The 15,732-nt window shown below is 41.8% G+C and overlaps 3 protein-coding genes across 10 annotated transcripts in view; 1 reads left to right on the top strand and 2 right to left on the bottom strand.

Moving 5' to 3' along the window:
• Positions 1-1,585: 1,585 nt before the first annotated feature.
• On the bottom strand, positions 1,586-8,099 carry LOC127915274 (ubiquitin-conjugating enzyme E2 S-like). The gene is made up of 4 exons (XM_052495033.1): positions 7,614-8,099; positions 6,115-6,262; positions 4,043-4,233; positions 1,586-3,850 (listed from the first exon to the last, which is right to left on the bottom strand). The coding sequence occupies exons 1-4, from the start codon at positions 7,614-7,616 to the stop codon at positions 3,491-3,493; spliced, it is 702 nt and encodes a 233-aa protein (XP_052350993.1). The 5' UTR covers positions 7,617-8,099; the 3' UTR covers positions 1,586-3,490.
• Positions 8,100-11,136: 3,037 nt separating this feature from the next.
• LOC127915275 (josephin-2-like) lies at positions 11,137-14,353 on the top strand. The gene is made up of 5 exons (XM_052495041.1): positions 11,137-11,393; positions 11,624-11,752; positions 11,999-12,124; positions 12,378-12,572; positions 12,925-14,353. The coding sequence occupies exons 1-5, from the start codon at positions 11,257-11,259 to the stop codon at positions 13,034-13,036; spliced, it is 699 nt and encodes a 232-aa protein (XP_052351001.1). The 5' UTR covers positions 11,137-11,256; the 3' UTR covers positions 13,037-14,353.
• LOC118379514 (protein tweety homolog 1-like) overlaps positions 13,677-15,732 on the bottom strand; it is a 52,407-nt gene continuing 50,351 nt past the window's right edge. For 3 of the 8 annotated variants that reach the window (XM_052495035.1, XM_052495037.1, XM_052495039.1), the window contains one exon: positions 13,677-14,890. In XM_052495035.1, coding sequence (XP_052350995.1) covers positions 14,807-14,890 — 84 coding nt within the window. In that variant the 3' untranslated portion in view covers positions 13,677-14,806. Of the gene's footprint in view, positions 14,896-15,048; positions 15,248-15,732 lie in introns of all 8 variants that reach the window. The other 5 variants (XR_008090838.1, XR_008090840.1, XM_052495036.1 and 2 more) reach the window with 3 other exon arrangements.

Raw genomic sequence — 15,732 nt, forward strand, 5'->3', positions numbered from 1 at the left:
GAGTTAACAAACTGTAGCATAGCCTAGCTGTGCTTAGTTCAAAATAAAACATTTTGCCTAATGGAGCATGATGTTGTGTTGGAGAAAAATGTGACCATTTGTACAATTATCCTAAAATCCCAGAAGAAATTACACATTAACATAGTATGATAGTCTTTTTGGTTCTGTTATGTAGACCAGTATCAGTGTTTTTGCAGACATTGTTTCAGCTTTGATCTAACTAAATGAGCACCAATCACAACAGTAGCCTGTTCTTCATGAGTAAAGCCACGGCTGTGTGTAAAGTAGAGAATTTCACACAAGCAAAAGCTTCGGGACCTTTAGCTGTTGGGAAGATGGGGCCAGAAAAGTTGGATCCGCAGCCACTCCATTCTATCCCCATAATCGTCAAGGTGGTAGGGTACTCCGATAGATGGGGACTAGGTGAAAAACCTTTCTATAGGGGGGTTTCCTGGCATCACCTCCAGCCCAACACCCAGGTATCTGGGGACACCTACCAGGATCAGGCAGATATTTCCACCCAGATGGGTAGCTGGTTGCTCTGCATGCTGCTCACTGCAGCCAAGCCAGAGGAAGGAGCCCTTCATTACGTACGTCAACTGACAGCCTGCTTGCTGGGGGCACGTTCCACTAGACTAAACATGTGTGTATGGAATTCATGACAATAGGTGGAGCTCAAGAGTGTAGTGGCTCCCTCCTTCGACTCATCTCCCCTGTTGCTTTTTCACCCATCCCGTGTACTCAGACCTTTACAGATGAAGAGGAAATTAATCCTGTATTTTACTATGAAATATGCCACAACCTACATTCAGGGCTCTCGAAAAATCTGATATCTCCCTTCCGTCAATATACTACTGTACCACAGAAAGCAATTCACACCATAATATGTTCAATATTTACATTTACATTTAAGTCATTTAGCAGACGCTCTTATCCAGAGCGACTTACAAATTGGTGCATTCACCTTATGACATCCAGTGGAACAGCCACTTTACAATAGTGCATCTAAATCTTTTAAGGGGGGAGGATTACTTTATCCTATCCTAGGTATTCCTTAAAGAGGTGGGGTTTCAGGTGTCTCCGGAAGGTGGTGATTGACTCCGCTGTCCTGGCGTCGTGAGGGAGTTTGTTCCAACATTGGGTGGCCAGAGCAGCGAACAGTTTTGACTGGGCTGAGCGGGAACTGTACTTCCTCAGTGGTAGGGAGGCGAGCAGGCCAGAGGTGGATGAACACAGTGCCCTTGTTTGGGTGTAGGGCCTGATCAGAGCCTGGAGGTACTGAGGTGCCGTTCCCCTCACAGCTCCGTAGGCAAGCACCATGGTCTTGTAGCGGATGCGAGCTTCAACTGGAAGCCAGTGGAGAGAGCGGAGGAGCGGGGTGACGTGAGAGAACTTGGGAAGGTTGAACACCAGACGGGCTGCGGCGTTCTGGATGAGTTGTAGGGGTTTAATGGCACAGGCAGGGAGCCCAGCCAACAGCGAGTTGCAGTAATCCAGACGGGAGATGACAAGTGCCTGGATTATATATATCTTATCAATATCTTACCAACACTGAAGAAAGAACTAAATCACACATTTTCCCCCAAATTTTTCTAATTTATTTATTTAAATAACTTAAAACGGACACAAAAATACCCACCCATTAAGTTTCGCTCAATGACTGTTTCCCAGACACCTTTTCCCACCGAAGTAAAAGACAACTATTGATTGTTTCCTTGGGAAATGTAGGCGCCAACATGCATTTAGATCGGAGGGAGAAAACATGCCCAGGAAACCCAGCCAGAGGAGATCATCGACTGGGGAGTTCCTTTCTATCAAATCTGTTGAGGCTTCCCTATTGACAAATACATCGTTTTTTTCCAAATCTGGCCCATATGGGAACAGGATAGGAGCTGGATAGTGCATACGACCAGAGCAGGTTTTTTATCCATACAAATCAAATAAATTTTTTAACAATAAAAAGGTTCACAAGTACACTATTGGCAAATTAGTACTAAAGACCAGATGTGCAGCTTTGACCATATAAATAAATATCCATAATTATACATGGGATATAATTAATAATCAATGATATGCACAATCCTGCACCCTAACCTAATCCTGTATGGACAATAACCTACTTCATACACATACCAAGACATCTGAATATAGGCATGTCACTTTAAAACCACTCTTCAAATACTGGACAATGAATAAACAATGACAATTTTGTAAAAATTCAAAAACAGAATAGTCATACATGGGGATAAACATTTACAAAATCAATAAGGGCGAAATCCTTTTTTAAAGTAATAATCAGACCAAATGTTGCTCCCTTCGTGTCCATCTCATTTCGACCACGACTAGACAAACATTTTCTAGGAAAACTGCTCATTGCTGCTTCCTCATTTGACTACCCAATGAATGACCATCTCATCATGTTTTGTTTCACTCTATGAATCAAAAAAATATTGCATAAATGACTAAGTCCTCCACCCTTAGTCCCTTCCAACAACCTGATCTCGTATAAGGTAACTCAACTCAGACGTGACAAAACAGCTCACCAGTTTCCCAACACGAGGCTAGCTGGGCAGTACACAGTACCATTTCAGCAACAGGAGCCATGTCAAGAAGGGGGTGGGGGAAGAAAGAGGCATTTTCTGTTTTTGCAAAATATTCAAGACATTTTGTTTAGTGAACACTGAACAGAAAGAAGCCTAATTTCAGATGGGGGAGATGAGTCAGACTGAAGCTCTAACAGTCTAGCTACTGTATGACACACACAATCACTAGTGCCGTGTATGAAACACAATAAAAACCTCTGATCATGACAGTGAGGAACCATGGAGAGAACTAACACACATCGGTGAACCCATTTCAATTCAGTCACTTTTTCACAACATCCCTTTTGTTTTAAACAAAACTTTCCAGACATGTTTTACCATGGAAGAAGTGGTCAGAAAGAGAAAAAACATTCAGGAGATAAAGGTTCTCAAAGTTTACCTATTTTGCATACCCAACCCTACCAAGAAATCACTAAATAGTCTGACAACCCGGTTTGCAAGCTTTTAAAATATATAAAATCTCAACTGTTTATATTTTCCAGTGATGTAGACATGGATGCCTCATTGTGTGGTTCGCAAAAGGGGTCAAATTTGAGCACCTTCATCTTTTGTGTTTTGACATTGAGGTCCAAAAACTCACTTTCTGAGCACTTCTACAACAGACAAATATGTATGGAAGGTTTCATTCAAATCAAAAAGGGGTGCTGTCAAAAAGTAATTGAATGTATATGGATTTATCCACAGGGGATTGGGAGAATATATGGCAACAAGGAATGAACAGGAATACAAGATGCAATGAGTACAAAAGGGACAGTAGAGTCAGGGGGATAGAAAGAATCTGGGAGAGGGGGACAATATTCAGTACACACACACACACACACACACACACACACACACACACACACACACACACACACACACAGAGAGAGAGAAAACTCCAAGCAGCATTAGAGTCGTCTCAACGCTCGCTTTTTATCAGTTTTCTTCTTCCCTACAACATTACTATTGCTACTACTACTGCTGGAGGTAGTACTGCTTCCATTGGCTCCGTTACCCAGAGCAGCAGAGGGGGCAACCCCTGGCCCCATCGCCCTCTTGGTAGGGTCCCCTGCGTGTTTTTTGGGCTGGGGGCCATCGGCAGGGTCCTGGGGCACCCCCGACGCCCCCCCGTGCCCCCCCATGGCATGGATCTCAGTTAGAAGACGAGCACGGGACGCATACTCTGTATAGTCCTCCAGGAGCAGACGCCCCGCCTCCTCGTTGAGAGCCGACTCAGGGTTGGGATGGATCATAAGGCACTTGATAGTCTGAGGGGAGAGAGAGAATGAACACCAGTGAGTCATCATGGTATATTTCAAGGTTTTCCTTGAACCAAGCAGAGATGACTATACAAAATGTTAAGAATATAAAATGAACCAGATACAATATTTTCTTTCAACCTTTGCTATTTTGGATTATTAAGAAGCATCCATAGAGATGCTTGCTTAACTGTTTCTTACCAGTAATACATGTCTGAGTCCCAGCTCTGCCCTCCAGTCCCTCTTCAGGACGTTGACACAGATCTCTCCCTTGTGGCCCACATTAGGGTGGAAGATCTTGGTTAGGAAGTAGCCTTTCGGTGGTGCAGCAGGGAAGTCCTTCCCCAGGACCAGGCGCATCCGGAAAACACCCCCGGCAAACGGAGTTCCTTCTATTGAAGCACAATAAATAAACCACGTCAAGCAGGGGTTGACATTACTGGTTGTCCAGGGCAGGTAAACTGAACAGTCGGTTAGGTGGAATCTGCCTTTTGTTCTGAAGACTAGCGTTCATTCACGTCGACTCGTGTTTTGTTCACGTGCATAAGCGACTCAGCAAAAAAAAAAAAATCAAGCCAAGTGATCACACAGTTCTCCCTACATTCTCTTTCACCTCCGTTACTCGTCTCACTCCACTCAGATCCGACCGCTCACTCTACACAAACGAGTTGCGCACCCAAGATCCCATTAAGACTATAGAAATTACTGCCTAGAAAAATTCATCTAACAGATGGGATACACAAACAAAACTGTAGACAAGAAATTAATGCATCTGGTCCATTTAGCGAACTGCTAGTCTGTCATTTACAATAGGTTACGGATGGACATATGTAACAAAAACATTGTTTTGATGAAGTCAAATAGCCAATAATAAGTTCATTCAACCCTGTTAAAACAGGAGGAGGCTAAACGTGCAGTAATATTGATGAGAAAGACACACCTGTTTCAGTAGCAAATGTCAGTGCTCAAATGGCGGTAGGAGTCCATAATTTAACAAATGACCTTGCAACTCAAGTAGGCCTAAGTGTTTTCCAGTTCAGACAGTGAAGATTGGACAACTAAATCAAATGTTTAGGCCTTTGTGCCAACTGCCTCTAGTAGTGTGTTAGCTAGCCAGTGTGTAATCTGAGCATAGTTGAGGTCTAACCCGAATTAGCCACGAAAACTAAAGTTTGAGAACAACTTTTCTGGAAGCTGTGCTGCAACTTTTACCCCACATGGACCAGCCCCTAGCAATTAGTTTCAGCCAATGGGCTTCAACTCCTAGCCATTTGAGTAACAGTCAACAAGATACACACAGCAGTACCACTTTGCTGCTGAGCTCTACTTTCAGAACCTTTGTCTAAAAAGTACACAAAAGTACCGGAGACTTAAATTTCATGCCTCTATGGAGTATTTTACATGTGTGATCATTACTTCATACTTTAACACAAACTTTAACCCTTTTCATCAGAAGTCTGTCAGAGTAAAGGCGTCTGCATGCTTCCCAGCCGAAACAGTTCAGAAGAGTGTGTGCATACATTAAGACAATATTTTGTGCCGTTTTTGTTAGTTTTGGACTTTGGTCCGTTTTTTGTTGTTGTTTGGGCGTACACTTTTTCTTGCGGCAAGCCAACGTTGGTAGCCAGAGTCAGTAGCCGAAGTCTACACCCCTTTGTCAGTGATTGGCCAACAGTAGGGATTCTTCAGTGAAGTCGGTTGTCATTCAACGAGAGACGACTCATTTTCATGAAAATGTTTCATTGCGAAATACTGCATACATACTTGTCAGAAACATCAAAACTATTGACAGATTTCTTGAGTTATCTTAGATTAATTCTGACTATGTTGAGGAAGGAAATACTGGCTAAGGCATTTAACAATGGACAAACAATACTATTTCTGCTTTTTACTTGTTTTTCCAAGCGAAGGTCTTTTAAGGGAGTATGCGAGCACACTCGCTTGGTTCGCCTAGCTGACTTCGGCTAACCGCCAGCTGAACTGAAGCATGCTGACACCTTAAGGGAACTTCTTTACAGATTTAGCATGAAACTTATGAAAAAGGGGTTTGAATAGTGTCATAAGTGTGCTGACTCATTCAAACAAAGTTCAAATGAAAGGTACTTAATTTTTTTATTTGTACATGTAGAAGACCGTTTTCGTTTTTTGCCTGTACATGCCCAATGGACAAGTACCTTTGAGAGCTTAATGTCAACCCCAGCATTAAGCATGTTGTACATTACAGCTTCCATAGGCAGACAAAACATTTCCCATGACACAGAGGTATGCGTTACCTGGTCCCTCGATGGCTGTATGGAGTTCTGTGATGTCTTCTTCGCTGGGGTAGATCTTGATGCCCTCAGGGGGATCTGCAGCTAGTGCAGACACCTCTTTGTACACCAGGCGCAGAACCTGGGGCGGCAAGTTCTCTACATTGGAGTTCTATAAATGGGGCACACACATACATTACTATTCTGTCCCACTACCAACAGAAAGGTGCAAATATGGTCAATACTATAGATATGGAAACCACACATCCCATGATCACAAACACATCAATAACAGGAAAATCTCAGCCAGGGACAATTTCAGTAAAGCTGTCACCAAAATGGTTGCTCAGAATCAATGTAGCCATCTACTGTCTGATAAGCCTTAGGGCTGTAGCCGATTAAACTCAACTCCACGATTTATGATGGAGATGAGCTGCGATTAGTGTGAACAGACTGGAGCTCCTTAGTCACAAAATCTATTTGAATAAAAAACTACTGATTTCAACACCCAAAGAATGACCCATACACATTTCTGTGTAATTGCGGGGGATTCTTTGGATGCTGTAATCAGTAGTTTTTGATAAAAACGATATTGTATGGGACTAAGGAATTCCAGTTTGCCCACACTAGTCGTAAATCGTGGAGTTGAGTCGAATACAGTACAGGCCAGGTGGTGATTCACGTTAATATCATCATGAGAGTGCAGTGGATAAACTGTGTGTCACAACTGACAACTGCGATTTCAGCCAATGTCTGGCAGTTTACTTCATTGATAAATGTATAAACCGGTCAAAGTTAAGATATTGTATATGCATTTTCTAGCCATACAAAACGGACATCAAGTAAGCCATTCTGTCTTTGTCAAATAAAGCTAGGTTGTAGCTAGCTAGCGAATTAACAGTTAGCCGAAAGCTAACTAATGGTAGCATTGCTGCCTACAATTACTGACTAGTTCACATCATTGTCAAATCAAATAGCTACATCGCCAAACCGTTTAACATATTGATGTAGTTCTTATTACAACTCATCAATTGAAATAAGAGAGGAAATAAGATCTAACTAGCAAGCTAACATTAGGTAGCTAGCCAGCCAAATCATCATCATTAGGTAGCTAGCTAACTTGCATAGGTAGCTACATACGCAAACTTTGGGGTGTGCTAACGTTATGATAGTTAATTTGCTGACAATCGTGTAGAAGTTAGTTAGTGATTAATCTTTATGTTGGACAGTAAAATGTGTTCGGGAGAAGTGTCAACACTGAACTAGCCTGCAAAAGGAAATCGTAGCCAACGTTATATCAGCTAAAGCCAGTTAGTTAACTATAGCAAGCAAATAACCAACTAACGTCAGCTACCCAACTTAACTAGTTAGCTAAGTTAGGTCTCGGCTAAGTAACGTTACTGTAGTTAGCTAGTTAACGTTAGCTAAACAGCTGGCAAACTATTTGACTTGCTTTGTTAGCTAGCTAAATAACCAATAATTGCATCCATTTATGAAAGTGTTTGTAGAACATTTTAACTTACCATGTCTTCCGAAGAATATTAGTATTCAGGTGACTGGGGCTAGCTAACTCTGTGATCCTCGTCTAAATAGCAACGGTAGCTAGCAACTAATAAACGCTTGTAAGCTTGATCGATGAGAAAGTGGTCCACGACACCTCAAATAAATTAATAAATGCAGTTATCGCCGACTATTTAGATCTCAAATGGCCAAGCAAGCGATCAAGTTATGCTAACGCCTTAGCCAGCTGCAGCTTGCTAGCTGAAATTCTTCTCCTCAAAAGTTCAGTCACACTGATAGCACGTAAACTCCAATTCGTTATTCTGCTAAAAACAGCATGCTTTGGGGGGTAAATAACGTATACAGTAAAGGGAAGCGATTTACTGGAAGAAAGTTTTTTTTAGCCAAAGTTATGTGGTGGCCAAGTGCTAGAGTAGCTAGCCAGCTACTATTTTCGTTGACACGGAACACGACTACGTCTCCCAAATGAAATTGTGTTGTCTTGACCAATCGGCATTTTAGCCATACAACACGTGTACAAACAACGTAACCAACAAGACCAATCACATATCGTAGGTGCTCTGTCGTCATCATACTTGACATTTCCACCAGCCATCCAAAGTCGAGAATGTCAAAAATGATTCCAAGCCATAGGTGCGTTTGAAAAACTCATACCCACCCAGAGGGTAGGCCTTCATCTTGACAGACAGCCGCACACAATATAAACTTTTTTTCTAAACTTCAATATAACCTAACCCCAGTGAACCTAACTCTACCATAGAATATACCAAGAGACGGCAGTGTCGGAGAAAGGCATAATAACTGGCCGTGATTGATAGTCCCATAGGGCGGTGCACAATTGGCCCAGCGTCGTTAGGGTATGGCTGGGTAGGCCGTCATTGTAAATAAGAATTTGTTCTTAACTGACTTGCCTAGTTAAACTAAATAAGACTTCTAAACAATATTGAGAAATAGCTAATCAAATGGCAACCCTGACTACCTGCATTGGCCCATTTTTTGCACTGACTCTATGCACACTCGCATATACTTACACTGACACCCCAACACACATGCATACGGACAGCACACACTCACCACATACACTGCTGCTACTGTCTATTATCTATCCTGTTGCCTATTCTCTTTAACCCTGCCTATATGTACAATACATAGCTACCTCAATTACGTTGTACCCCTTCACATTGATTCTGTGCTCGTACTCCCCTCGTTATTCACTGCATATTTATTCCTTGTGTTACTATTTCTATTTTATTTTTATTTGATCTTTAACTATGCATTGTTGGAAAAGGACCCATAAGTAATCATTTCACTGTGAGTCTACACCTGTTGTCTACGAAGCATGTAACAAATACAATTTGATTTGATTTTAATTGAATACTAGTCATTTTAGCTAACATTCAAATCCTTGCCACTCTTGTCATTGGCTTTGGCAAGGAGTGGAATGTAATAGCTGAGCAGAGACACAGAGATGGCAACCAGGCTAGAATGCAACAAATCAGAGAGAATTTAGAACGTTTGATGCTATCAGAAGCTTGAACTATTAGTCAAAATGTTAGATATGCTTGGGAATTACTACAATAGCAACTTTGTCTAACAATATGGTCATCATTCTATTGTTCACACATAACGCCATCCATTCCAAAGCATTACAACAAATGTAGCTATTTCTCAAACCTGTCCACATAATTCTTTAGGATCTTCCACAAATCAACTTTTCACTCTTCATGACTTTTGGTGAGCAGCACAATAAAACCTGGGTACGTAACCCCTTGTTGCATGAGGTAAAACATTAATTTTCTCATGGTTAAGGTACCAAACCATCAAGCACTGGCATCCAACATTATAATAAGGGGTTAAATATCTGTACCTGTAAGACTCTTATCACATGTATTACTTGCATGGAGGAAACTTTTATAGCTCACAGCAAATCTAATGTAAGTGTTGCTTCTGTACAAATAAAAAACAGAAAACATCACAGCCTGCCAACCCCTGTCTACTGACATCAATGTGTGACTGTGGGGACATAAGCTCAGATTGAATTTGAAAGCTCCTGGCCCTGACCAACCGTCCTGAGAACTATGGTCACAAAGGTCAGAGTGGGAAAGTGCCTACCATGTGCCAGACACAGAATATTGCCTGTTATTTAAAAGTAAATGAATGTAGATGAGTGATTATTAATGCCATCCTCAAGATACATTGATACACCCGAGATTTGAAAGGGTACATTCCAAGTAACATTACATTTAAATTATTCCTAGTATCCATAATTTTGGAAGGGAAGGTTTTGGCCTTCAACCCCCACTGAGATTTTTTTCCTGCAGTATTTCTATTGAACACTAGAGTGCGCCTCATCACTACATTGTCTACGTGTTTTTATTTTTGGATTCTGGTTCTGGTTATTTTCTTCGAATTATTTTGTCGGAAAACAGTGCACAGAGATTTCCCTTGTGGTCCTCTCTGCAATCAGAAAATGTTTTTCGATTAATGACATGATTGTTTGCGTCATATGCAAATACATTTAGTCAAATGTGATTTTTATGGCTGTTAATTGCAATGTAAAAAATACAATAAAATACAATAAAGTCATTCAATCATTTTTATTTACATTAAACCCCATAACCAGTTTATACTAAGGCACTAACTTGTAATGCTCATTTGGACAGGATGTTTGTGGCTTTTCCCATAGAGATAGATAGAGGACTCTAGTGCCCAAATGTCTATTTTAGAATGGGCAGCGCCATTGAGCACTTTCACTATTTTGAAGTAGTCACTGGGTGGGACTTCCTATGGGTTAAGGAAGGATCACATAATTCCAACCAGGTCACCAGGAGGGATCAGCCAACGCATTATACTTGTGAACAAACATTCCATAATTGCAGGTGGCAGTAAATCGGCAAGCTTTATACCTGTTCAAACAACGCACTCCAGGTGGCAGTATGCACCAAGTGGCCAGGGTTCCGGCCTAGCAGAATGGTTTTGACTGCTCCCACAGTTTTGCTTCTGTACCGCAGTTTAATCTTCAGGACCGGACCCTTTTTTTCAATTTTCGACTAAAATTACATACCCAAATCTAACTGCCTGTAGCTCAGGATTTGAAGCAACGATATGCATATTCTTGATACCATTTGAAAGGAAACACGGAAGTTTGTGGAAATGTTTAATTAATGTAGGAGAATATAACACATTAGATCTGGTAAAAGATAATACAAAGAAAAGAAACATGCTTTTCTTTTTTTTGTACCATCATCTTTGAAATGCAAGAGAAAGGCCATAATGTATTATTCCAGCCCAGGCGCAATTTAGATTTTAGCCACTAGATGGCAGCAGTATATGTGCAAAGCTGCTCTCACAAACGCCATAATGGTACATATACAATGATGCGATGTCTATCTAAGTCTATGGGCTTTTCCAGGCGCGCCATCTTTGCTGGCAACACGCATTGTTCCTGGCTTTCAGCGCGCACTAATCTCTGATTGGATAGCCTGATGCGCGTTGCAGAGAAATTCAGCGAGGACAAAAACAACGCTCAATTTACGGGGCGTGACAGTTGAACAACAACAATCAAGCTTCCGGTTTTTTCCCATTCTTACTAGAGAGTTCACTAGCATGTTCTTGTGAGCGTAAAATCGCACAATCAGCAAGTTTATGTGTAATAGATTTACGTGTACACTAGGTACATTTTATTATTTTGTTTGTCGTGGAATAAGAGCACCGAAAGAGCTATTACTGACTTTGATACACCGCTTTATTTGGCCATTACACTGCGGACAACTTCCAATACGGTAAAGACTGATCTAGTTAGTTAGCTAATAATTGAATGAAATTAAGCATTCTATTGGACTTCGAATGCTCGTGTTTTTTTTCTGGAGTATTACAGAGCAGATAGCTATTGTTTTGTTCCCTTGGAAAGTGTTTAATTAATTCTCTTTTCACTGTTTTGTTGAAAGTTCATATATTCAACAATGTATTGGACAGCTGCAGTCAACATGTTGTGTATTTTGTCTATCAACAGGGTTATTATGAGCGAAGGAGAGGTATTCCATGAGAAGCAGCGACTGGAGTTGTGCGCCATTCATGCTCTGAACAACGTTCTGCAAGAACAAGTGTTCACCAAGGAGACGGCAGATGACATCTGCAAGCGGTGAGGTCACTTAGGTCAGGCGATGTGTGTGTAATGTCAACTTTAGGGGGCGGTGTTTTGGCTAAACAGAGTTCTTTGTGTCAATGATAAAACAGACTCTTCAATATGCAATCTTTGCATGTAAAATCATCAAGTACTGCTATAAGCCTGTGATCCAAAGAGCACCCACCACACACTTTCTCCATGAGTTCCAAGAGCAGGTGAATCTGTTTTTACCATGTTCCCCTCTTTCCCCTTCCTCCCCAGGCTAGCTCCACAGTGTGTGGTGAACCCTCACCGCTCGATGCTGGGCACAGGCAACTATGACGTCAACGTCATCATGGCTGCCCTACAGAGCAGAGAGTTGGCTGCAGTATGGTGGGACAAACGCAGGTCAGACATCAATACCTCAGGGCCAGACAGATTCGGAAGAGACAATTGGCAATGAAATACACCTGTGTTATAAATCCAACCAAGTACTGTACAGGTCACAAAGAGCTACAGTTTTATTGACCAAAGAAAATATACTGATAAGGAAACTTCGCCACAGATTGTGTCTACTGCTACTGTTCATCCCCTTCACCACCACTGTGGCTCTGTTGATTTCAAACCAAAATCTCCTTCCCTTTACCTATTTCTCCCTCAGAACAGTACAGAGTCTCTGTGTTGACAAGGTCCAGGGGTTCATCCTGAACGTTCCGTCACGTGTCTCTCTTGGAATTGTGTCCCTCCCCGTCAAGCGGCGCCACTGGCTTGCAGTGCGCCAGGTTAATGGACACTACTACAACCTCGACTCCAAACTAAAGAGTCCTGTCTGCATCGGGAACGAAGAAGATCTCCGGTGAGTGAAGGGAGAGACGACGACTATGCAGACATGTATTGTACAACTCCTAATCAAAGGCACAGTATCTCAAACTTTACGCTCAACTTCTCATGCTTGTTGTTTACAAACAGAAATGTATATCTGTAAAAAAAATGTTTACATAATAATCCTGTCAGGAACTCTTGAATGCAGCCCACAATTTGACTGTGGTAGACTACTCGTCAGTTAGAGTTCGATCTGATCCTGTTAGAGGAGTGGTCACATGGGGCTTACCACAGTGTCTGCTTGTTACAGTTTGTACTTTGCACTCTTGTAAACCAGTGTCTATCGCTCTCTCTCCCTCACCACACTCCGCTTCTCTCTCTCTCAGTACATTTCTCAGTGAACAGCTGTCTCCGGACGTGGCAGAGATGCTCCTGGTTGTGAGGAGGGATGTGGAGGAGTACGGAACCTGGCTGAACTCTGATGACCTCAGGAAGTGATTCCTCTGGCCTGGGCATTCCATTCATTCAACATGGGACTCAAACTCCTGCTCTACTCTGGAAAAACAAATAACATTTTAGAAAACAAGAGACTCTTAACAAAAAGTACATATTTCAGGAAATGCATTACCGGTTGCTGAGGAGTGTGGGCACTGTTACACACACACACACACGAAGTTCCAAAGAGAATTTAAGATGACGAGGGATTTCTGTCCCAAATGGCTTGTTTGTAAGTTTACTGGCCTTTGTTTGGATTTCTACACTACAGCAGCATCTATATCCTCTTTCCTTCTCTCTCTTCCTTCCTTCCTTCTCTTCTCTTCCTATGCACTGCACTGTCAAGGTAGACCAGTTAGAACTGGTTTGTCTTTTAGTTATTCTATGCACTGAGAAGGTACAGAGGAGGCACTGGATGTCATGTTGACAACTGACTGTGTGAAAATAACGCTTCTATGTTTGTGTTCTGTCTGCGTTTACATCTAACTGCATATCGAAGTGAATGGGAGCTCTGTCTTTCTGTTACACGAGCTCAAACTACACACACACTCAGAGGATATAAAGAAAATGTTATTTATATGTAACAATGTGTCTCATTGTCTTTGTGTGCATACAATCAATGAGGTTCAGCAGTACAGTTGAGTGATTTAAATAAGGCCAAACTTTATTAATTGTTATTATTTTATTTATATTAGACTCTGGAGTGAAAAAGGATGCCATTCAAAAGGAGCATTGATTATACCATACAAACGCAATTCAAGGGTTAACAAGGTCAGTAGGCAAGGAGGGTGTTCAATGAAATCTGACATCACATATGTACATAACATCCTATAGAGACCCCAGAAACCCACTGCTATATAGTTAATATTGCTATTTATGGTAGGGCTACTGCTGCACCAGTGGCAGGAGTTTTATTGCTTTGTGCCTGCTGTCATTGCATGGGATTTGTAGTTCTCTAACGGTCCCGAGGTTGGATGGGAGTTGTAGTTCTCCATTCAGCCTACAGAGAGGTTTGTACTATAGCCCTCTCTTGAATGTTCTTTTTAAGAGCAAAGTTTCATGAGGGGATGGGCAACTCCAGTCCTTGGGGACTTGGTGTCCCTTCTGCAGCTGACTCCAATAATCACCGAATCATGATCTTCTGTTTAGAATGCAATTAGTTTATTCACCACTCCGGCCCCAAGGACAGGAGTTGCCCATCCCTGATTTAGATAATGTCATCAACAGTGAAATGTATAGTATCAGAAGGTAATACAAAGGAGATACAGAATTTTCACCTATAAAAAGTAAATAAAATAAAAATTGCACGTTGAATACCAACCAAGTGAGGAGACTGCATATTCATTCACTCAAAAACGTGTCTTGTTTCTATGTGTCAGTGTTTCTCTACAACAAGATATAGATATAAAAACGTGAAAATAAATTGGTGCTACATTTAAAAAACAGAACTACAATGTCATAACGTCAATACCATTATGGCTCACCTCGCAACTGTTGACACTGGACAGACAAGGGGGATTGAAAAAGGGTGACTTTGACCGAGTGAACCTGGTTCAGACCTCTTCATAATCATGCTACCTACTGTATCTATCTGACATTAGTTTACTGTGAGGTTCTACAGCAGGCCATTCAACCTTGGTACTGATGTTACGCACCTTTAATTTACATCTAAAGATCAATTTTGGGGGATTAGTTATTTTTTCTTCATCTCAGTAAAGTGTCCATTCATAAAAAAACAGAAAAAAAATTGTAATTTTTTTAAACATAAAATAATTAGCGTGAATACAGGTTCCTTGAATGGGCGGAGTTGGGGTGTGTTTGACTACCCCCGTAACCAGTCAGCATGCTGGGAGAGTACTGTACTTTCAGAAACAGCGTTTTGATTCGATATGGGGGAGCCGCCATTGAAGATCCACAGCGGAGGGTGTGCAGAGAGAAGGGAGACAAAAAAACAAGAAATCTCCATTATTCAAATTTGTTTCAAAATCATCTAATTTATGAAGATGAGCACTCACATGGTCACATTATTCCCCTAACAACAGGGGTAGAGGAGGTAGAAGTTATCCACAACCACTGATCCAGGGTCTTTACCTCCAAATGGTTAAGGTTAGGAATGGGTGTCAGGTAATCTGATCCCAGATCAGAGGTGGATGGTGGCAACTTCTACCACAAGCACCAGGGACTGTTGTAAAAGTTAGGACTGGGATGGTAATGCTAGAAAGGACAAAGGTAGGGTAATGGTTAGGGTTAGGTCTCACACTGTATTTACATCCTTTCTAGCATGTCCAAAGTCAGAGAGGTGACAACCGACGGAGTTAGTTGTTAGGGGCAGAAAGTGAGCTTTCCCATTCAAGCGATAGTACACATACTTTAGGTTATTTGAATAAACAAAAGAATGCCAGTTTACAGCAGGTGCGTAGACAGAATTTAGTTGGTAGATGGGCCTGCAGAAATTTGGATGGGCCAACACTACCCAGGCCCACCCATGTCTACACTCCTGGCCTACACTCCTGGTCTACACTCCTGGCCTACACTCCTGGTCTACACTCCTGGCCTACACTCCTGGCCTACACTCCTGGCCTACACTCCTGGCCTACACTCCTGGCCTACACTCCTGGTCTACACTCCTGGCCTACACTCCTGGCCTACACTCCTGGTCTACACTCCTGGCCTACACTCCTGGCCTACACTCCTGGTCT

The sequence above is a fragment of the Oncorhynchus keta genome, chromosome 34 (genome assembly GCF_023373465.1).
Source record: "Oncorhynchus keta strain PuntledgeMale-10-30-2019 chromosome 34, Oket_V2, whole genome shotgun sequence".
Lineage (NCBI taxonomy): Eukaryota > Metazoa > Chordata > Actinopteri > Salmoniformes > Salmonidae > Oncorhynchus > Oncorhynchus keta.

Bases quoted from the DNA above. Each gene is read 5' to 3' on its own strand.
- LOC127915275 (XM_052495041.1), top strand. From the start codon at position 11,257: ATGTGTAATAGATTTACGTGTACACTAGGTACATTTTATTATTTTGTT. The intron at 11,753-11,998 runs GTGAGGTCACTT...CTTCCTCCCCAG, and splicing joins GCAGATGACATCTGCAAGCG to GCTAGCTCCACAGTGTGTGG. The intron at 12,125-12,377 runs GTCAGACATCAA...TTTCTCCCTCAG, and splicing joins GTATGGTGGGACAAACGCAG to AACAGTACAGAGTCTCTGTG.
- LOC127915274 (XM_052495033.1), bottom strand. The intron at 4,234-6,114 runs GTAACGCATACC...GTGCTTCAATAG, and splicing joins TACAGCCATCGAGGGACCAG to AAGGAACTCCGTTTGCCGGG. The intron at 3,851-4,042 runs GTAAGAAACAGT...CTCTCCCCTCAG, and splicing joins GACTCAGACATGTATTACTG to ACTATCAAGTGCCTTATGAT.